The following is a 23,465-nucleotide window of genomic DNA, read 5'->3' on the forward strand; positions in this document are numbered from 1 at the left end:
TATCGATCCCGTGAGGTAGGTATTATCATTATTATTCCCATTTTAGAGTTAAAAGAGTTGAAAAAAATAAATAAAAGCTAGGGCTCAGAGAGGTCCAATCACTTTCCTAGGATTGCTCAGCTTTAAAGTGGAAAGGCAAAGATTTGAACCTGGACAGTGGAGTGGGGGCACCTGCTGACCGTATTTTACAGGCTCTACATTAAAGGTGGACACACAAGAGACAGGCTTTAGGAGATAAGAGGAAGGAATTTGGAGGCAGCAGCCAGGCCTTGAATGCTGCAAAACAGCCACAGTTCAAACCCCAGCGCAGTCTTGTGGCAGGAGCTTGGGCACCCCCATCTCCTGGTTGGGAACTGACACTGTCCCAGCTGTAACTTTCCAGACTGCAGTGCACCAGGAAGGCAGCATTTGCTGGAGCAGCTTGTCTCTGAAGGAGGATAAAAAAACATGGGGCTGTGGAGGAAAGGAGGGCCCTGCCAGCTGATGGGAGTGCTTTGTGGGGAGGTGCCTCCACCCTCCTCTGCAGTGGCTCTTGGCAGCCTCCATCTCAGACACTAATCCCTGGGAACCCAGGGGGCACACTGGGAAGTAGAGAGAAAACAAAGTGAACAGATTGAGCTAAACCCAGGTCAGCAGGTGGCTTGCACTACAGCTGCTTGTAGAGACCCCTGTCTCCACCCCCAAAGCCCAGAATAAGGAAAGATTCAATCAGGAAAGAGACTGGTTATAGACCAGCAAAGTTCAGTCTTCACCGGTTTCTGCAGACAATGGCACTTGCTGGAACGCAGCCACTAGGCAGCAATACAGAGCAAGGTAGAAGTGAGTTGATTGGGAATTTGGTCCCAGCCCTCACTGATCATTGCGCGACTGTGGGTAGGTCATTCTCCCTTTTTGGGTCACAGCTGATTAACTCAGTCCTGTAGCCAGTCATGCAGTCATTTTATTCATCTGCCAGGCATTTACCCAGAGCCCACTCTGTATTTGCCACTGTAATGTACAAGTAGCACCTACATAAGGAGGTACCAGGGATCCAGAGGTAAGCAAAATAATAGCCATCCCTTCCCTTATGGACCTTACAGCCTAGTAGGCAAACATCAAATCACATAAGTACATGTAAATTATGTGGTGATATATGTTAGTAAGGGAAAGGAAAAGGTGCTTAATTATAAGGAAAGACAGGAGAAATTCACAAATCTGGAGAGCAGAGCAGAGTTGCTGCAAAGCTGAAGGATGAAGGATAAGAAAGGGTTACCAGTCAAGGGAGAGGTAAGGAAGAGTGCTCCAAGCATCAGGAACAGCCTGTGCAAAAACCTGGCAGCAGGAGAAAGCTAGCCCTCCCAAAAGCCTGAGCGAAGTATCCAGTGGAACATACTGAGGGAGGATGTAGTACCCGACAAGGCTGTAGAGCTCAGCAGGGGGCCACACCCCCAGTCTGAGGTTACTACATTATCCCTGAAAATCCTTCCAGCCAGTCTGGATCACTAATTACTTTAGTCCTGAGACTGAAGTTGGTTCATTTACTCCGAGGCTGAGAACGATAGATTTTTCCAGAAAACAGAACCATTATTCAAATAATGCATAAAGTAATCTGCCTGTTTCTGTTTACATTTTCTATGTATTTGAATCACATCCTCTCTTTGGTTGACCGAAGGCTGCCTCTTGGCAGCGACACTGATGACTTTGGATGAGTCTAGTGTTGAAGTTGCCTCCTTATCATTATTAGCACAGGAGCACCAGAAAATTCAGGCATCCCCGGAGGTAGCTGGTACCCAAGGATGTCTCCCAGGTGCGCTGTCAAGGCCAATTCTCCAAGGCCTCTGAAGCTAATGAGGAGACTCCAGGCCCAGGACCTGTGACAATTTCTTCATCACCCTGGAGGTCAGACAGGGCATTCCCAGGTGTGAATTCTTTTTTGCTGATACATAGACCTATTTGCATAGTGGGATTGCTTCCTCCCTGTCTCCCCCCACCCCCAAAATCTGTCTTCAGACATGATGAAAATGAAGCACACAGGAAAATTGCCTCGGCGAGCACATTCCAGAATGTGTTCCTGGGAACACATGATCAGATCCTTTTGGGAATGTGGGGCTGCATGAGGTTGCCTTGGTGTAGGATTTCTTACTCGTGTGTGTTGTGTGTCTCCAGGAATGGGATAGAGTGAGTTTCCAGACTTTATTTGACCACAGAATCCTTTCTCATCGAGAATCTAGAGAACCTGCAGCACTGATATTTCCTAGAATATAACTTTGGGAAATACCAGTCTAGGCTTTTCAGATAATCCTGAAACATAATAGCTGAAACCTTGTTGTTTCTCTCAGATGAAGGGACTGCACATAGAGAGGTCACAACTTTGGCTCAAGATCCCACAGCTAAAGGCAGACTAAGGATCAGAACACAGGTTCCTAACATTCATTCCAGGGTTCCAGGGTTCCCCACCCTGGTCTGATTTCTTTCATAAACCGTAAAGGCAGGGAGGAGATTTAACATCTGGTGACTCCCCATTCTAAAATAGGGGATAACTCTATGAACTTTTCTAAACTGCAGGACCTCTATGTGCCAACACCTACCTCACTGGGTGCTTTGAATGTGTATCATCCGACTTAGTCCTCATAACATGCCAGGGTAGGTATCTTTTCCCAGTGTTACAGATAAGGAAACCGAGGCTCAGAAACGTTCAATTGCTTGTTCAATCCTGTCAGTAAGGAAATTGCAAAAAAAAAAAAAAAAAAGCCAAGATTGGAACCAAGTCAGTCTAACTTCCCTTGGACAATGCAGCACATTTTGTCTTTTTGTCCTTTCAGATAGCTATGCAAGATAAAATGATGTCCACTCTGCAAATGAGGAAACTGAGGCGTGGTGAGGTTAAGAAACTTGACAAGGTTGCAAGGGTGCAACTCCACTCTGCTATATCTCAAGTCTGTGTTTAAATTGGCCCTACAATGACAGGACAGAGTTTTCATCTCTGTGTTGATGAAAGAGTACCACCCGTGAGCTAGAGACAGTTGCCTCTGGTAGGCTTGAACTGATGGCTCAGGCAATACGTGTCTATACTTATGCAGTGCTGGGCTTAGTTCTCCATCACTTTAAAGGAAAAGCCCAAGGAAATATTTCCCTTTGCTTGACTGACAAGTCAAAACAGCCACACAGCCTCTGCTTGACCTCTTCTAGTAGGAAGATTATTTGTCTAATTAGGTAAAGAGCCTTTATGCACATGTACATTTTTGAACCCTAATGAGCTGTCAACGTGAAAGGCTTGCCCTTGGCTCGGTTCTCCAGCTGATCTTTCCTTTCCTCAGTGGAAAAGACCAGCGCAATAAACAGAACCTCGTTTCCATGGAAGCTCACTCTCTAACTTTTTCTTTCCAGTCCTTGAAAAGGTAATTACTTGATTTCTCTTTATATTTTGGGATTTCATACAGTGGAGCTGTCAAGCTCCTCACGCGAGGATGGCCTTCTCTATCATGCCAAGCTATTTTAGGGAGCTTCAGTTGCATTTCCCTTTTCATCCTCTCTTCAGATCATTAGCTGTCAGGCAGCAGTGGCCGCCTTCTGGTCACTCCTTCTAATTAAAGTCTAACAGAGCAAGGGGACTTGACCCCAGAGAAAGTAGGCGACAGAAAAGCCAGGGAAATTTGTCAAGAAATGGGAGCCTCTGATCACATAATTTCTGCTGCACAGACTGTCAGACCGAGACCCCACATTCACGCCAGTGAGGGACACTGTCCCATCTGGTGCCTTCTCTTCTGAACCTTTGACGCCCCATTGTGGCCCATGTCAGAAATGCAGCCAACATGGACTGCTCTAAAATAACAACACAAGGAGCAGCAGCCACCATTCATGAGGGTTTGCTGCATGACAAGCCATGGACTGAGCACTTTATATCCATTGTCTCCGTTGATTCTCATGACAACCTGGGGTCTCATTAACCTGATTATTCAGATGAGAAGAGCTGGAGCACAGAGAGGTTAAGTAACTTGCCCAAGGTCACACAGCTACTAAGTGGCACAACCAGGATAAGGACACACCCATTGCTATTATTTCTTAGGAAGGAATCCAGCACTGCTACAGCCTCTCCAAAAGAAATGACAGAGGGTTGACATTTCTCTGCCCCCAGTGGTGGCTCTATGGGTGAAACTGGCACGTGTCTACAAGGAACAAAGCGAGGTTGCTGAGCTAGTTAACTGTCGGGATCAATTAGAAAAACCAAACAAGGCACTTAAGTATGAAGCCAGCATAATGCAGAGCAAGAGTTCCAGTTTGAGGCAGAGCAGACTTGGTTTCAGGTGACTAGTACCACTTAACCAGATGTGTGATTTGGGGCATGTTCCTCTACCTTACCAAGACTCGGTTTCCTCATCTGTCAAATCGGGATAATGACACCAACCTTACAAAGTTGTTGTTTCACATGTGGAATTTTCCAAACTGCTCTGTGGAATGTTTGATTTTTGGTGGAATAACTGTGTAAAAGACAAGGTTAAATGCAGTTAAAAACAATTATTTACTCTAGAATTTCTCAAAGTCTTGATTATGCTGACATATTACTAATTTTCAAGAGGAATCTTCATTTCCTCACCCCAGAATCCTTTTTCGTGTGTGAATGCACATTAGCCTCTGTTTCTTGGTACCCGTTAGAAAAGGCTGTAAAGAGGTCATAGGGTATTTGGTGTTTGGTACAGGCATCAATAAATGCTAATCCCTTCTTCTTTATGCCCAAATCTTGTCTGTTCTTGCTGGATTTAAGCTCCATGGAGTCAGGGACTTGTTCCTTTCTTATTCCAATATCTGGACATATCCAGATATTCCATAAAAATTTAATGAATGAATGAGTAAAGTAGTGAACTAATGAATAAAAGAATAAATTAAGCTTAATGTAGACCTTGCCTACTCATCTTCATTACCAGCATTTTCTGCTGTTTCCAGTTGCCTTCTATGAAGCCAGTAGGAGAAACCCAAATGCCTCTGGAAAATTTAGTAATGGAACTGGTTCTGTTGGGCTGTATTTTACCGCTTCTGTTTTAACCTGTATGAGCACCGTATCTTCTGATGAAATTCTCCTAATCAAATCATTTAGCTGTTAACCAACCTTAGCCAACAACCAAATCATTTTGCTGCTTCCCAGTGAAACAGTTGAATGTTTCATTTGCATATGTGTTTTGAACAAGACATTTCTGAGTGTTCCCAGTGGATTTGCACTTAGAGCTGAAGAACTCTTGGGCTTCCCAAGGGAAAAAAAAGAAATGCAGCTCATTGGAGCCTAAAAACAGCACTGAGGACACTGTATTTCCCACGTGTGTGTATCTGTCAACAAGTGGTTATTGGGATGGACCACTGGTCAGTCATGTGACTGCTTTTGGGTGGTGTGTTTTACGTTTGTTTAGAATAGAATTTCCAACTCATGTTCTATGAGCATTATGCAAAAAAAAAAAAAAATGAAAATTCTAGCTTCAGTTTAAAAATGGTTGCATTGGGGCCAGGCACAGTGGCTCACGCCTGTAATCCCAGTACTTTGGGAGGCCAAGGCAGGCATATTGCGAGGTCAGGAGTTCGCAGGCCAGCCTGGCCAACCTGGTGAAACCCTGTCTCTACTAAAAATACAAAAATTAGCTGGGTGCGATGGTGTACACCTGTAATCCCAGCTACTCAGGAGGCTGAGGCAGGGGAATTGCTTAAATCCAGGGGGCAGAGGTTGCAGTGAGCTGAGATCGCACCACTGCACTCCGGCCTGGGCAAGAGAGCAAGACGCAATCTTGGGGGAAAAAAAATAAATAGTTGAGTTGGTCAAAGTCTAACAAATTTTCTTACTGCAGAGTTTCTCAAAGACTTTGTAACAGAACACCCTTTGGAAAATGCTGCCTTAGAATACTTAGCCAAATGCTGCAATCTAGTTTTCATGATCTAAGGAATAGTCCTTCTCCCAAACTGTGGAAAGGGGAAGATAAAGTGATGCGGTTCCTGAATCGAACAGGGTGATTTAAATGTACAGCGTAAAGCCAGATGGATTTTCAATATGTTTCATAAAATAAACCAAAGAAGATTAATCATGATGCTTCAAAAGTATGACCATACATTTTCTAGTGTTATTGTTTATATCATATTCCAAATAACTTATTTGCTATATCATTTCACAGCATAGGTGAGAATCTTTTTTTTTTTTTTTTTTTGTAGGCAGGGAGCTTAAAACGTTCTTCTAAAATTGATTTTAGAAGAAAGGGACTTAGAAAACTCACATATTTCTTATGCTACTTTTTGTTTTGAATTAATATATACTAAAAAGAGGAATGAGAACCAATTTATTTGAATGCCACTGCTCCTTAGTAAACTTTTCTGTGAATAAAATATAATTTGCTGAATAAGCAGACTCAATACAACTTGAAAGATGATGCTAGCTTTGCTTGAAAATAATAGTTTCAACTCATAAAATGGAAATGAACAACTATGGCCTGCTACCTGTTGTAAATAAAATGTTATTAGAATACAGTGGGTCTCATTCACTTACAGCCCTTACATTCACTTATGTATTATCTATACTTACATATTGTCTAGTGCTGTTTTCATCTGCAAGGGAGGAGTCGATTTATTGCAACAGAGATCTTATGACCCTCAAAGCCTAAAGTTTTGAATATAGGGCCCTTTACAGAAATGTCTGCTAGTCCTTTCTAAGAGTCATAGAAATATGTAAAAGGGATGAAGACTACATAACTGACCCCTTTTTCTTTAGATAGAAAAAACTGAAAACAGAGAAGTTAGGGAATTGTCCAGGCCTACTTGTGCCCGGGTGTTCTGATCTTCATATCCAAATAGCTCTCATCATCAGGGAGGACAGGAATAGATTTCAACTTAGATATCAACACCAGCTGATTGGAAGTAGCCATCTGGAGGGCTGGTTGAGGTCTCAGGGTTCAAAGAGAAGGAACGCAATGACTTATTAATCTTCCATGGTCCAGAGGTGGAGAACGGCTGGACCCGTGTCATGTGTGCACTGGGGATATGCACTATGTCTGCTCCTGACATTTCTAATAGTTATATTCCCATCTCCTTCCTTGTACATCTGCCGTGTAAGCACTTTCTTCATTGGGCCAAAAAGAAGCGTGCATTGGGTCCTCATTAGAAACACTGCTCCCTAACAGTTCAGAAGAGATTCATGATTCTTTTTCAAGGTCATTCAAATGCCTGTCTTAGCAACTGCCTACCACATCATGCTCTGCCTAGAAGAATTAACTTGGGATTTCACTCAGACTGGATTTGTCGGTTACAAGAATTTTTTTGTAACTGAAATACATCCATGGAGCACAGTGCAGGGGGTGTAAAATGGAATGTCCTGAGTTTATTGGCATTTGTGACCCAAACTGAAAGTCTCAATGTCTGTGCTTTTGTGCAGCTGGACAATCCAGACGAGCAAGCAGCCCAGATCAGACGAGAGCTGGATGGACGTCTACAAATGGCAGACCAAATAGCCAGGGTAAGGAGACATCGGGGTTGTTTGCTGGGGTCCAGGCCAAAGTCCCATTCAGGAAGCTCACTGATTATTGACAGCCTCTAAAGGATAAAGCTGAGAAGCAGAGAGGAGGAAAGATGAGGACAATCACCCTCACTGGGCCTTCAACCCTCCTTTCTCAAGGCAAGCTCTCCCAGAGATACCTCATGCATTTCCTATGCTCCAGTGAATACCCAAGCTCAGACCTCCAACCTTCCTTCTGAGTTCCAGACTCATAGTTCCAACAGTCTACTGAACATTTCCACTTAAACATTTCCTGGCATTTCAGGTTGAATGTGTTCAAAAGCCAGCTCCTTGTCTTCTTCCTCCCACCCCACACACGTAACTATATTTACTCCTCTTCTCGTGTTCTTTACCCAATCGCTGTGGATGAAACCTCCTAGCCATTGTCAATTTCTCCTTCCTCCCTGCAATGTTCCACACTCAATCAGCCACCCTGCCTCCAGTGACTGCCTCTTAAATGTGGGTCAGATCTCTTGACTGTTTTCCAGCCCTACTACTGGTGCTTTGATCCAGGCCCTCATCTTCAGCACCTGGATGTTACAGTAGCCTCCTAATGGGTATCCCTGGCGCCAATTCCCCCATTTTCTATCCATCCTGCACACAGTTGCCATGCTAAAACTCATATATAAACATCTCAAAACAGAACCTCAAAATCCTTCAATAGATTCCCTCATTGCTCCTAGGACAAAATCTAACCTCTTTAGAATGATATTCAAGACTCTTAACCAACAGACTCTACCCTTTCATTTAGCCTCACCTTGCACAACTTTCCCACCAGAACTCACCAGTCCAACCACAGAGAATGTTTCCCTCCGAATATATCAGACCCTTTCCAGGCTTGATGTCTTTATACCCACTGGTGTCTCAACCTGGTGTAACCATTTTTCTCCCCTCCACTTAGCAAACTCACCTACTCAGCCTTCAGTACCTGACTTAAAACGCCTTCTCTAAGAGCTTAGCAGTTAGTCCTTTCCACCTTTGTGCTCTCGTCAGACTGCATATCAACCTTTATTATAGCAGCTCATTGAATGGTGATCATTCGTTTACATGTCTGAGTCTCCCAGTATATTGAACCCCTCAAGGGTTGAGGTTATGTCTTACTGTTGATGACTACAGCTAAATGTTATCTACCATTGTTGCTATCCCTGCCATCTGTGATATTATTAATAGTAGTCATGCCAGTCATATTAGTTGAGTGCTGATTCTGTGTCTAGCATGCTAAATGCTTCACATGTACCAACTCAGTCAATCCTCAAAACAGCCCTCCGAGGATATTTCAGTTATCATTCTTGGTTTAGAGATGGGGAAGTCCAGGTTGAACCTGCTGGGCACCAGCAAAGAGGTTGTGCCACACCCTAAGCTCAAGTCTGTCTGAATATCAGGGCTGGCACCAGGCTTCTCTTAGGTGCAAAATTTAAGCAGACCTCCGGTAATCAAAATAAGCAATATTTTAGTAAAGTATCTTCAAACTATAATTAATACCAAAAAAATCCATGAATAATAAAATATAAAAATTGTAAATAGCAACAGGCTCCTGCTGATTCCTACTGTATTCACAGGCCCTGTGTGCCTATGAGGGTGGGGGTTATTAGAAACAGCAGGGAGGGTGGGCACAGGGTAGAGCTTTTCTCTTTATGGAAAGAGGTCTCTCTGGACTTGGAGGTATAGGAAAGGATCCTACTGGAGGAGAAGCCAGAGAGAGTCCAAGAAGCATCGAAATCCCCCTGTGCTTAAGCAGTTTTACTGAAATGTTTTGCATCTTGTTTTTGGACATCTTTAAAGTTTATAATCCAGTCAGCCTGGTGGCTAAAAATAGTATGCGCTTATGGATTTGGCTAAAAGTATTATAAAAGGTTATGTTTTAAAATCCCACTTAATGTGAGGGTAAACATTAATAAAGCTTTAGAATTTACTTCTCCTGTAAAAATGTTTTCTACTGGTGGATTATCCAGAAAATGGAGGTCATTTGGTCTATTCATCTATCTTTTAGAGAACGAGTATATTTCCAACTAATAAGTATTCATCCCATCTAAACAAAAATCACACACACCTCAAAAACAAGCTCTTGGCGCCTTTCATTTAGTTGCTTTGTTTACTTTAAGGCTTAACGTGTTAATTTAAGAAACTGGTGTTAGGGTAATTTTAATTTTTAATAGACTGTAGATGAGCCAAGATGCTCATCTCTGAATGGTAAATCAAAGAACTCTCTCCCCTAACTCCCACCACTAAGTATTCTGAAGCTAAATGAGATATTTTTAACAATTTAGAACTAAGCGTTCTTAGACAATGAAGTAGGCAATTAAAGTGGATCTTGATTATTATTTACAGAGCATGGAAAATGATTTCAGTATATTCAGAGGGTCCTTGTATAGGGTATTGAGGGTTTCTATGAGATAGAGTGCCCTCTACTGTCTCCTGTTCTTTCAGAAATTGACTCTCTTCTGCAATGTTCATTCATGCCAGTGGCCCCCTTGCTATAGCTAACTGGTCCTGGAGTGAGCTCTTCTTCACCCAAGTGGGACCAGTCACAGTTTCCAGCCTGCCCTGGCCACACGTGATTGGTCCAGAAATGGAAACTTGATGCAAACTAAACCAATGAATCCCTCCGTAGGGCCTGTGGACTGTGAGTCAGTAAGGCTGTTGTCTTCCAGTGGTAGAAAGATACCTGTAGCAATATTCAATTCTTCCATATAGGGAAAAGATGATGAGAGAATAAAACCAACACATAGAAACAGAGACAGAGTCTACACTGAGATGTCAAGGAGCCCTCAATCCTGAGGACATCCGTTTAAGTCCCTGATTCTAATTATTCTTAAGCTTCAGCCGTGTACCTGCTTTTCCCTCAGTTTAGTCAGATCCCAAGAAAAATAAATTCTCCCCTTGCCTAAACCAGCCTGGCTAATACTGATGAAAATTGTGAAATATCTCCTCCACTAAATGTTAAATAAAATATCAAGATCTCAGATATTGGCTAGTTCATGAAGAGATATTGAGACAAAGCACCTCTGCTTCTTTTCAGCATGCCCCGATTTTTCTATTTCCAGCATCAGTGAATTTTCGTGAGGATGTGCAATTCAACCCATATGGCTGAACGTCAGCTCCTGTAAATATCATAACCAGAAATTCCTAGATATAGATGTCATCCATCATATGTAATTCACTCTGTTCTCTGAATTAAAAGATGGGTGGAGCACTTTTGATTGCAAATAAGAGGCACCAACTCAAGAAAGCTTATGTAAAACAGGAGATCAAAGATGGAGGAGTACTTCACAGAGCCTGCGGAGAAACTACAGCCAGAGCCCAGGAAAGAACAACCAGGACACGCAGAGTGATCAGGACTCTCTCTGCATCTCCCATCTCCATGTGTCACATTCATTATCATTTCTTTCTTATCCACTGCAAATTCACAATGCTAAGAATCAGAACTCTCACTGGCCCAACTTGGTTCAAGGGCCAACCCCTGGTGCAGTTAACCAATCCACTGTGGAAAAGGGGTGAAGGTCTTGTTGAATACATGGATGCTGGGGATATATCATTTAGGGTGAGGGTGGGAAGAAGTGGGACTGTGGGTGGAGTGGACATTATGAATGCGGAAACACTCCAGGTGTACCCAATAGTAATAACTGTCACTTACCTAGTGTTTTCCTATGTGCCGGATGCTTCTTTAAGCATTTTACATTTGAGAATCTAACCCTCCAACAACTTAATGAGAAAGATGCTGTTATTATCCCCATTTCACAGATGAGGAGGCTAAGGCAGAGACATTAGAGAATCTGACCAGGGTCACTCAATGGCCAGAGTCTGCACTCTTAACCAGTATGCATACTATCATTACAATATATCTTCACAAATATAGGCCCTCACTTTCCTCCTCATACCAATCCAAGGATCCATTATACCCTTTACCCAGGCTTTTACCTTGCCTCATCCTGACCTCTCTCTCTGCTAATCAGTCCTTTATTAAATGTGTCAGTCAGACACTGGCTGTGCAATTCACATAAAATCTCATTTAGACCCGTGATGAACAATCTTTGGCATTGCATTAATTCTCCCAAGTACAGGCAAATCAAGAAGTTTACATATGTTCAAGTTCACACAGCTAGTACGCAGAAAACTGAGTTGTCTAATTCCACGTTTCATGCTATTTCTTAGAATCCTCAGAAGAGAGGCAGGAATTTACTCCAGGACAGGACTCCCCACCATTCTTCACTCCCTGCTGGTTCCCCCTCCTGGAAACTGCTTTCTTTTCTCCACTAGAAGTTGTTGTGTGTTCCCTGCAGCTTATCCAGAAGCCCAAATGAAGCAGCAGCGTTAGGCAGATTTGGCTCCTAGAACTCAGAATCCTCTCTACTTTGATTCTTTTTTAGAATCTGGGAAAGATATTGTAGGGACCCTGGTTATTTTGCCAGTAGCATCCTCATCATCACATATTTCCACTGAAAGACACGTTTGTCCTCTCTTCCTAGGAGGGAAGGGAGGCAAGAGCAAGCTGACTTTCCCTTACCCACGACCTTGCACTGTAATCTTTCAATTCAATCACACCAGCATCTCACGAATCATCAGACAGAGACGGCTGCACAAGAACATCAGACTGAGACTGTCTCACTGTGAACATCAGTCATGCTGCCTTAAAAGTTCCAGAAAGAGATATGAATGCATTTTTTAAAAGCTGGTAGAAAAGACTTAGTAATCCCTACTCAAACATTTTCCCAAATCCTCTCATGTTGATATTAAAGTGTTCCCAAATTTCACCCAGGAATTAAGTCTAAGTTATTTAAATTGTGTGATCAAAAGTTGACATTTGAGCTTAAGCAGACAGATTGTGGCATTAGTGCTGCTGTGATATTTGCCAGTTCTTTTGGCCGAATTTTAGTGTAAAATTCCAAAATTCTTGAGCTAATTATTTAAGACAAATCATACAGTTTTTGTAGTGTCAGTGGCAGAGGTCTAGATGTAAAACACCATTGGTTCTTCAAGCCATTGTTTTAAATATGGAAATGCCACTTAGACCCCTATTCCATGCAGAGCACAATTAGTAGCTCCTATCCTGGCCCTATTGCAAATATCAATAAGAAATAATATCCAAATATTTCTCTGATGGAAAAGTTCTATTCCACACATTGCCAGAAATCAGATGCAAATGGAATCCTCTCCTACCAGAGAAAGATACTAACCCCCAACTTATAATGTTGGACGTGACATCCGTGCTGTGTTATGAAGTAACGTAAATGTCCAGTACACAGTAGGAACTTATTTCACTTTGTTGCCTGAAAAGTTAAAAAAAAACGTGTGTGCAGGGAGCCCCTCTTTGACTCTGGCCTTTGTCAGTAGCTAAAAATCCAGGGAAACCTGAGCTCATGGAAAAATATAAATGCCAGGGAGGTCCTCTGAAGCTTGTTCAAGTGGAAGGAAGTCCATCCAGTTTATAAAAGCTGAGGAAGTAAGACCACTTGGGTAAATAAGCTAGCCTAGAAAACTATAATGCCTGAGCCCAAAGTGCCTTTTAATGTCTGTGATGCCGACTTTGACAAATTAATACCAAGACCTCTTTCTCTCATTTAGTCTGCTGGCCCCGTCCTCATTACTACCTGTGCTTAACCCTACACAGTGCACATTGGCTGGGCAATGGTGGAACGGCCATTGCTGTGGAGGACTCAGCTGTCACCAGCCTTCTGCTGACCACTATGAAATGAGGCAATGCATACACGGTGCACCATGCAGAGAGAACCTCTAGAGTCGCCTTAGCTCTATAGACATTTGGAGCCAGATAGTTCTGCCTTATCCTATCATGGCTAAGAACAAAAACTCTGCTGGGTTTCAAGGTTAACTCTACTAATTATTGCTTAACATTTCTGCCTCATTTTCTTCCAAAAAATAGGGATAAATAGCAGCATGGGCATCAGTGGGTTGTTGGAAGGGTTAGACAAGGTAAAATAAAGCATGTAAAGTGCTTCACCTAGTGTCCAGCACATAGTTAGCACTCAGTAAGTGCCAACTACCATTATTATCTTTACTGTAGGCACCATCATTATTAGTAGTATTGTTGTTTGTAGTGGTGATGGTAAGTAGCATAGTGCTTGCAAGGGGTGTGTGTGTATGTGTGTGTGTATAAAGAGAGGCTGTGTGTGTCAGTGATCAAAACGTATTCATGTTATGATCTCTCACTTTTCACAATCATTCTATGAGGTTTATGATCCTCATTTCAAATGTGGGAACCAAAATTCAGATGGGTGAAGAAATGTGTCCAAACTTACAAACTAGTGAGCAGTAGACCCAGCATTCAGGGTCGAGTCTGTTTCACTGTCATGGACTGGATGAGTTCCTTGGTGCCCTCCTTGTACTCTGCACACCTCTGTTACTTCATGTGTCACTAACTGGTCATTTTCTGGCATGCCCCCCCATACCATCACCTCTCGGCTGGCTTTTCCATCTCCAGTGACAGCCATACCACCTGACACATGACAGAAGCCCAGGAAGTGTCTGAGATATTGGATTAAATAGCTGCAGCACTGTCAGTGAGCTCCAGTGTCTAGCGTGGGCCCTTCTGTCACATTCCTCCTTCTGATCACCCACCAGCTTTTGTCATTTGAGCCTTTGGGGTCTATAGGGAACCTCACTCTGAGTGGGGGCAGGCTTGTCATCATTTACACATACCCCATTCATCCTTTCTGGGTAAAAATCCAAAACCAAAAAAGAAAAGCCAATAGCTAAGGGAAGCATTAGAACTTTCAAATGCTATTTTTCAAGATGTTCCAAAATCTCTCAGAGCATAAATAACCCTAGTGGGAATTATCCTTGGGAGGCTATCTCCATTGAGGAATCTTATCAGGCCAAAACAAAAATAAATGGCCAGCAGAGATTTTTTTTTGGAGGAATTTGCCCACCCATACGCTATGTTTCTCATAAAGCAATATGAATAAACAATTCTTCTGTCAAGGCTAATCTATTTTTGTGCTTGAAAAAGTAGCAATAGAGATGGACGACTGTATTTTCCTTATTTTGGCACAACTTCAGCTTTGAAATGTGTTTGTAATGGGTCTGCCACTGAAAAGTTCCACTCAAGAACCTCAGCCTGGATTGATAGAATGCTATTTCTTCCCAAGGCTTAAGTACTTGGACCAGAAAAATCTCCTTGTTTTCCTTGCAGACTTCAGTTTTTATGAGCCTCTTTTTATGGTGTCATTAGGAACTGTCCAAGTTCTGGGACGAGTGATCATTCTTTGGATTTTTCCAATATTTTGCTAGATAGAATTTGCTGGAGCTAACTCTCAGTCAGCATGGTGGTATCTGTAACCACTGGGTCTCCTCAGAAATCTCAGGACTGTGGAGTTAAAAGGCACTGAGTGAGTCCCTAAGACAAGTTGTGATAGAAAGAACTGCACTTGACAAGACAGTCTCTCAAAGTTGATTAGCAAGAAGAACCCACTTCACAAATACTAGCTCTTTTCTTCATCCTCCTGGCAACTACCAAGCCAGCAACTGGCAATAAAATCAGAAATTCCCCACTTACGAAGTTCCCCCACCCACACCAAATACCATGAAGTTCACTGAGGTTTTGGCCCCAGTATCATGAGGCAAGATACAGGTCAGTGTAATGAGCTTCAAGCTCTTGGGATGTAAACTTTGCTCCATGACAGCCTTTAATGAGGCCTAAGGACTACTCTCAGACCATGAGTTAACCTACCTCACTCTTCCCTTCTCTCTCCAGAGAGTTAACCTACCTCACTCTTCCCTTCTCTCTCCAAAAAATATGAGGAAATATTGTGTAACTATATACAGTTGTATAGACCTTCTTGGATTCATAGTTGCCTATAATATTTTCCATGGGAAGGAAAAAAGAGCTGTGACCCTATCTCAGCCAACTCAACCTGGTGGCAAACTCTTCTTTATCCATCAGACCCTCATCCCAAAGGTCACTATCTCTGGGAAGCCACCCTTGATTCTCTCAGAAAGGATTTGCATCATGTTATACTTCCATTACAGTGCCTACTTTGATGTTCCATTATAGATCTTTCTCCGCAGTAGCTGTAAGCACAAGGAAGATAGTTTACATCCTCTCAACGTGATCCCCCTAATGCCTAACTCTGTACCATACACAGTGTATGTGGCAGTAAATGTTTTCCAAGTGATGGGGACCCAGCAACCAAGTCCTGGCATCTTGATGGATTTGCATAAAAGATATCCAAGTTCTGAGGCTCACACTTGTCCCTGATCAAGACCAGGAATGATAAAACTTCAAGGCCACTGCGCAGGAAGTTTTAGAGAAATATGAATTTTGAGATTCTTTTGTGATGAATCATTAGTAGCTCTTGTTAAGATCATCAGCCTATCATCTCATTTCAGAAGCATCCATCCTGCTCCTTCTCTCACATTCACCCACAGCGTGTTCAGAAAGCACCACACAGTGAGCTGAGCCCAGTCTTAAAAGCAGGACGTGATTATACTAAGAAGTTCCAGAAGGAACTGGTACTGTGAGGTTGTGGAGTGGATTTCAGACCCCTGTATTTATTCACATAGAAAAGCAGAATCTCGGTGTTCTTCCAGAACTTAATTTATCATCTCTCCACCTCCTCCTCACAACTGAATTTTAGCCACATTGATATTTAATATGGACATTTTTGACAAGCCATTGATCCATTCACTCAATTCATATGTATTGAATACTTATTATGTGTCAAACTTTATGCTAGATACAGAAAATTCAACAGGAGTATTAAGATAGATATGGTCCTGAATCATTGCCCAGCAGGAAAGACAGACATTAAACAAATTTCACAATTGATTCATTAATTATAATTATAGCAAGTGTCTTAGTCTATTCAGGCTGCTATAACAGAATACCATAGTTGACATAAACAAGAGAAATTTGTTTCTCACAGTTCTGGAGGCTGGGAAGTTCAAAATCAAGGCACCATCAGATTCAGTGTCTGATGAGGGCCCACTTCCTGATTCATAGACAGCTGTCTTTTTACCAGGTCTTCACATGCTGGCAGGAACAAATGAGCAGCTCTCTGAGGCCTCTTTTGTAAAGGCACTAATTCCATCACGAGAGCCCTCATGACCTAATCACTTTCCCAAGGCCCATCTTCAAATGCCATCGCATTGAGGATTGGATTTCAACATATAAATTATGCAAGGACACAAACATTCAATCCATTTCAATAACTGCTACCAAGAAGGTGAGTTAGCAAGTACAACAGGAGGACCTAACCCAGGGAAGTGAAATTTTGAAGCTGAAATATGGAAGATGACAAGAAGGCTGTTAGTTATGCAGGGAGGTAGGGAGAGAGAGGAACAAGACTTATGACAGCCTTCATGTAGGAAGAAGACTGGCACTGGACCAGCACAACGACATCTCTAAGCTCTATGGAGAAGAACCACTCTCTGTATTTGACTGAAGCTGTGAGGTGGCAAGGAAGAAAAACCCTTTTAACTAACTTGTGGGTGGGGGAATTACTGAAAGAAAAATAAATTCTTAAGGAACCAACGTACAGGAGAAATAACTAGGCCTGTGGAAATTAGAAAATGATAAAAGTCAGAGTTCCTTTCTGTAACTCTAGACAGCATCTTCTTTTCTTTTCTTTTCTTTTCTCTCCCTTTTCCTCCCTCCTTCAGTCCCTACCTCCATTACTTCTTCTCTCTCTTTGTCTCTACTTCTTTCTCTCTCTTCTTTTTAAGTGTCTTCTTCTGCTTTGACCTGATCCAGTGTGGCAGCCAACCCTGAGTCTGTAAGATGTTACTGTTTCGGTTCTACCAGGCAATTGTAGTCTCAATGTCTCTCAGGCTAGTTCAACTGCTTGACAGAGTAAATCTGAGTGATCACTGGGCACTTGATAGAATTAATTGGTTCATCTTGACTCAGATGCCCATGTATTAGCAGCTTATTTTTTTGCCACACAAACTTGGCATACCAATTCATGTTCCGTGGGATCTAGGTTTAGTTCTACTCCCAGCCACAAGGACAGAGGGCCAGTAATATGGCCAATTGAACATGTACATGAGTTAGACTTTGGGTGAGAATTTGGGGATGAAAGACTGCCTCCATCTTCCTTGCATATTACAAGAGGAAATATTCACTCTTCTATTAGACAGCATGATGTGATGTTGTACAGTTCACATCTTTAGCAACATTTCTGTGACAATAAGGGAGCCAAACTGAGCGTGAAGCCACCCCAGAGGAACCAAACCCAAGATTTTAACAAAAATCTCAGTTGGGTCATATCACCTGAGCCCTGTGTCCAGCCTTTCCTAAAGCTGGTTCTACCCCTAGGATATTTTTCTTTTGTTGTTTTAAGCCAGTTTGAGTTGGATTTTTCTGTCACTTCCAAAAAAAAAAAAAAAAAAGTCAATCTGACTTGGCTTGCTTCTCGCTCCATCAATTATGGAATAGGGCTTGGGAGGGCAAGTTTATGTTTCAAGTGGTAAATGACTGTTTGGGAAGGTGATTGATCCCAAGCATATTCCAGGGAACTTAGAAGTATGAAGAAACAAATAGCATGGTTAGCAATGTTGCAATTACATCTAAATTTATAAGCAAGAAAGGAAAACATAGAGGTTAGTTTTGATACCAAATTGCTCTATCTTCTAAATAATTTTAATCACATTTTTCATCACTTCATTAATTTGGTTCAATTTTTCTTGAAAACAGTAACTATTATTCTTAGAAATAGATACAGACTATGTTTGAAACATCTCAAATGAGCTTCTTTTGAATTATTCATGTGAGAAAATCTCTGTAGATATCCAGAAATAGGGTCTCTTTCTGTTTCCCTCACTTAAAAACAAATGACTGCATTTTACTAAAAAGAAAACCTGAACTGAAACCAGATTTGAAAAATAACACCCCATTTTTCTTCCTACAAATCAAATTTGCTGAAGAAAACTGGGGGAAAAATAGAACTATAATAAAGCATTTCAATGTTTCTTACTATATGTACGTGTTTCTTACCTATTAGGATGTATAAATAACAAGCAAGCAGGCAGCTGTCTACTCAACTAGGCTGAACATTTTTCTAGCACAAGGCCATGAAATCTGGGTGAATTTCACTAGTAGTAGATGTGATCCTAACTCTGAGCCATGAGACAAAGACCTTCTATATAAATCAGCTCCCTATTTACTCCTCTGCTCATACTTCTCTTTTTCTTCCCAAGGAACGCAAATTTCCCAAGTTTGTATCCAAAGAAATGGAAAACATGTACATTGAGGAGCTGAAGTCATCTGTCAACCTGCTCATGGCCAACTTGGAGAGCATGCCAGTATCCAAAGGCGGGGAGTTCAAGCTCCAGAAACTCAAACGCAGCCACAATGCTTCCATCATCGACATGGGCGAGGAGAGTGAGAACCAACTCTCCAAGTCAGACGTCGTGCTGTCTTTCTCATTGGAGGTAAAAAGCCCTGAGCCCTTGAAAGTTTCTTGGCACAGCGAGTAGGACATGGGTGATTAGATGCATCACAATCAGCTTGTTTTTTCTTTTGCACCCCAGGAGCAGTTATTATAATAACAGCATGCTAAGCTTAGGTCAGCTAATCAGCAAGTGATTTCCCCATCTCCAGGAGCCCACATTTTTCTTAAGGAAATGCAATCTGAAAGCCACCTACTAAATTTAATCTTGCATTATTTTCTGTCTTAAAACAGTGCTCAAGGATTTTATAAAGACCTGGTATAATTTAGAAAGTTAAAAATTTTGGCAACCAGTTTTACAGGTATAAGAGAGGCAAGCTACCATCATATTGTGGCGAGTTGTAAGTTTTCTTTCCCATCATCCTTCCTGTTGGCTACAAGGTAGAGAGTCCCCTGTGGTGGAGGCTTTTTAAGTTTATCTCAGCTCCCAAAGTAAGTACCCATTCAGGCTAGTATTGTGGCAAAATGCTGAACATGTCAATAAGTTTCTCTATCATTTCTCTTCACACATTTTCTTTTCATATGTATACAATCTAAGGAGTAGTTCTGATCTACCTATGTCAGAATTACCTGGGAAGGTAGTTCACTATGCAGATTGCTGGGTACCACCCAGACTGACTAAGCCAGGATCTCGAGGGGATGGGAATATAAAATAGTGCAGCCACTTTGGAAAATAAGTTACCATTTTCTGAAAAAGTTAAACATAAAACTACCATATGATCTAGCAACTCCACTGTCAGATACCCAATAAAAATGAGAACACATGTCTGCACAAAGATTTGACTGCAAGTATTTATGGCAGCATTATTTATAATAGCCCAAAATGGAAACAACCTAAATGTCAATCAACTGATGAATGGTTAGCAAAATGTGGTATACCCATACAATGGAATATGACTCAGCAATTAAAAGGAACAACCCACTGATATATGCCATGACATGGATGAACCTCAAAAATATGCCTGGTGAAAAAAGCCAGGCTTGGCATGGTGGCTCATGTCTGTAATCCCAGCACTTTGGGAGGCTGAGGTGGGAGGATTGCGTGAGCTCAGGAGTTTAAGACCAGCCTGGGCAACATAATGAGACATCATCTCTACAAAAAAAAAAAAAAAAATGTTTTAATTAGCTGAGTGTGATGGTGTGCACCTGTAGTCCCAGCTCCTTGGGAGGTTGAGGTGGGAGGATCAGTTTAGCTGGGGAGATTGAGGCTGCAGTGAGCCATGATCGTGCCACTGTACTCCAGCCTGGGTGACAAAGACAGACCCTGTCTAAAAAAAACAAGTCAGACACAAAAGATGGCATATTGTATGATTCCCTTGATATAAAAGGTCCTAAAGGCAAATCTACAGAAATAGGAAGTCGATTATTGTTCCCTGGGGCAGGGGGTGGAAATGGGCTTAAGAAATCTTGTTAGGAGAACTAAAAATATTCTAAAACTAATTTATGATGATGGTTACACAACTTAGTAAATGTACCAACATCACTGAATTGTGCATCTAAAATGGGTCTATTATATGATATGTAAAACATGCCTCAATAAAGTCATCAGAAAAAAAAATTCTAGACAGGGTTCAGCCCTGGACTGTATACTTTAACAAGCCCCTACATACTTCTTATCCACTCCAAAATTTGAGAACCACTTGCAACTTACTAAAGTTCAAAACCCCACAAGGGTTTTATGATAACCCTAGATATGGGGAGACCAAAAGAAGAGATCAAATTTCTGTGGAATTAATTAGAATGTGTAAAGACTAAATCAATTTTCTAGAACATCATTAAAGCCTGCTGTGAATTAACTGCAGGTAATTTGTTTTTCTGTGCTAAGTTTGGGTGGAGATACTCACATTAGTGTTTTCAACATGTATTGTGCAGTTGGAAGAGGCAGTATTCAATTAAATATAGAGCACTTAGTGTGTGAAAAAATCATCAGTGTAATTTCACAGAAACTTTCTTTTTTAAAAAGCAATACTGCCACCTGAGACACTGAGTGTATTTTCTTAGGTGTCTGAATTTGATTATTGCCAATTAAAGGCGTCAATTTATTCCCTACTGCCTCTTGTCCTCCTACAGAAAGGGGGGGGAAGTGGTTTGTTGATTTTCATGAATATTTTAAATCTGTAATTTTCTTTCCTCTTTTTTTTTTCAACACAAGGTCTCACTCTGTTGCCCAGGCAGGAGTGCAGTGGTGCAGGTGCAATCTTGGCTCACTGCAGCCTCAACTTCCTGGGCTCAAGTGATCTTCCCACCTCAGCCAGCCTCCCAAGTAGCTGGAACTACAGGTGCACACCACCAAACCCAGCGAATCTTTGTATTTTTTGTAGAGATGGGGTTTTACCATGTTGTTCAGGCTGTTCATGAACTCCTGAACTCATGCTATCTATCCACCTCAGCCTCCCAAAATGCTGGGATTGTAGGCGTGCACCACAATGCCCTGCTAAATCTGTAATTTTCTACTTCTTTGTCAATACTCAATATTACACAGCTGATTATCTGAAATATAGATGTAGACAAGTCCATATTCCTATGTGTACATGATTCAAATGGTTTGACTTGTAATTGAAAGTACAGAAAGAAATGTCCTAGGATTCCCAAATAATTTCTAATGAGAACACTGAGTTGCACATCATAGAAAACTGCCAGCAAAAACCATTGCACATCTGTTTGTGAATACGTTTTGGTGGGCACAATGGGGGAGGCAAGAAGAGGGAGAAAGAGGATTGTCATCTCCATCTCATCAGGGCAGACTAGGATTTGAATTTGCACCTTGGTGCAAGACATATTTTATGTAATTATACACTTTCATGGCTGGAGGGGACACCAGGTAGTAATTAACTTTGCAGTGAGGGAAGGAAGGTCCAGGGTGCCCAGCAGCCTTGGGCAAAGGGCATGAGCTAACAGAAAGCAACAAGTATTTGTAGAATGCCACTATGGGCCAGGTGCTTTTTTATGGTAACACAGGGAATCCTCACAATAGTCTTTTCAGGTATTTGCAGGTGTAGTAACTAAGCGTCAGAGAGGTTGAGAAACCTGCACATGATGACACAGCTTGTGAAGATGCATAATCAGGATGTGAAGTCAGATATTTTAAATTCCAAAATTTATGCTCTTTCATCGTGCCTTCCATTTCTTTCTATTCATATGTTCTTCCCAGTGTAAAAATGTTCAGTTATGTACATCATCTCATTTGATCCTCACACAGCAGCCGCAGGATACATGTTATTACCCCCACTTTACAGATCAGGAAACTGAAGGCCTGGAGATTTGAAAAAAAAAAAATGAAGTGACTTCAACATCAAATCATTTGCCCAACATCACACGAGTAGTACAATGGTTCTGAAAGTGTGGCTGCTGGGTCAGCAGCATCAGCATCACCAGGAAAATTGTTAGAAATGGAAAGTCCTAGGCTCCAACCCAGGCCTACTGACTAGAAACTCTGGGGATCAGAGAGCCTAGCAGTCTTTAGTTTAACAAGCCCTGTAAGTGATTCTGATTCACATTAAGTTTGAGAACCAGTAGCAAAACTGTGACTTGTGAAATCCTGGTTCAGTGCTAACCCTGTTGTACTTTCTTGAATCTGATCCACTAAGGAAGTATACATTTTTTGCACACTCACGTTCTTCTTCTTTTGTAATGCCATTACCTGTTTTGGAGTACAACTGAATGATTTTTTCATATATAATGACTAATTGTATATCTCTGATGTGAGTCATTTGTTTCAGATTTTTTAATCGATCTCTTTCTTTTTACTTTGCTCATTCTTCTCCCTCCCCATTCTCTTGTGACAAGGTATACTGCTAAATATCAGAATAGTAGGTGATTACGTGGAGTTTGGGGAGGTGGTAGGATGTGCCAGAAACTGTAAATGATACATCTTGGTCTGTCATGACACCAGCTTTTTCTCTCAATCTGGACCAGAGACTATGCAGCTGCAGACATGTTTTTGTTTTGACTCAATAATATTGGCCTGTACAGAGTTTGTGTATTTTATTTTTCCCTATTTGAATTATTGTCAACATTTCAAAATCAGCTTTCTCACTGTGACTCTGATTCAGTTTTCCATTTTCTGGAAGGCAAAATTGGAGTATCTGGTAGCTCTAAACTGAGAAAAGACAAGGCAACAATGGGTTGTAACTGGTAGCTGCTCCCTTTAGAAGAAGCATGTGCTCTCCAGTTTGCCATAGTTCCCACTACTCCCTATTGCAGCTCTGAATCTAATGCTGAATAGTACTTGCCTTTTATTTTAGTATTTGCACTACTACTTATCTTATTGTGAAGAAAAAAGTGAATTTATGAGCCTGTGTCTCTTTTAAGTGCTGAACCAAAAGCCAGACTATTTTTTTTCTCATACTTTAAGTTCTAGGGTACATGTTCACTATGTGCAGGTTTGTTACATATGTATACTTGTGCCATGTTGGTGTACTGCACCCATCAACTCGTCAGCACCCATCAACTCGTCATTTACATCAGGTATAACTCCCAATGCCATCCCTCCCTTTTCCCCCTCCCCATAATAGGCCCCAGTGTGTGATGTTGCCCTTCCAGAGTCCAAGTGATCTCATTGTTCA

General features: G+C 41.6%; 1 protein-coding gene across 1 annotated transcript in view; it reads left to right on the forward strand.

The window, feature by feature from the left end:
- CADPS (Ca++-dependent secretion activator) overlaps positions 1 to 23,465 on the forward strand; it is a 507,398-nt gene that overhangs the window by 204,606 nt on the left and 279,327 nt on the right. Inside the window, exons 5-6 of the mRNA XM_011998424.1 lie at positions 7,379 to 7,459; positions 18,650 to 18,883. Of these exons, the coding sequence (XP_011853814.1) occupies positions 7,379 to 7,459; positions 18,650 to 18,883 (315 nt within the window). The remainder of the gene's footprint in view (positions 1 to 7,378; positions 7,460 to 18,649; positions 18,884 to 23,465) is intronic.

This window comes from Mandrillus leucophaeus, unplaced genomic scaffold, assembly GCF_000951045.1.
Source record: "Mandrillus leucophaeus isolate KB7577 unplaced genomic scaffold, Mleu.le_1.0 Scaffold57, whole genome shotgun sequence".
NCBI classification, from domain to species: domain Eukaryota; kingdom Metazoa; phylum Chordata; class Mammalia; order Primates; family Cercopithecidae; genus Mandrillus; species Mandrillus leucophaeus.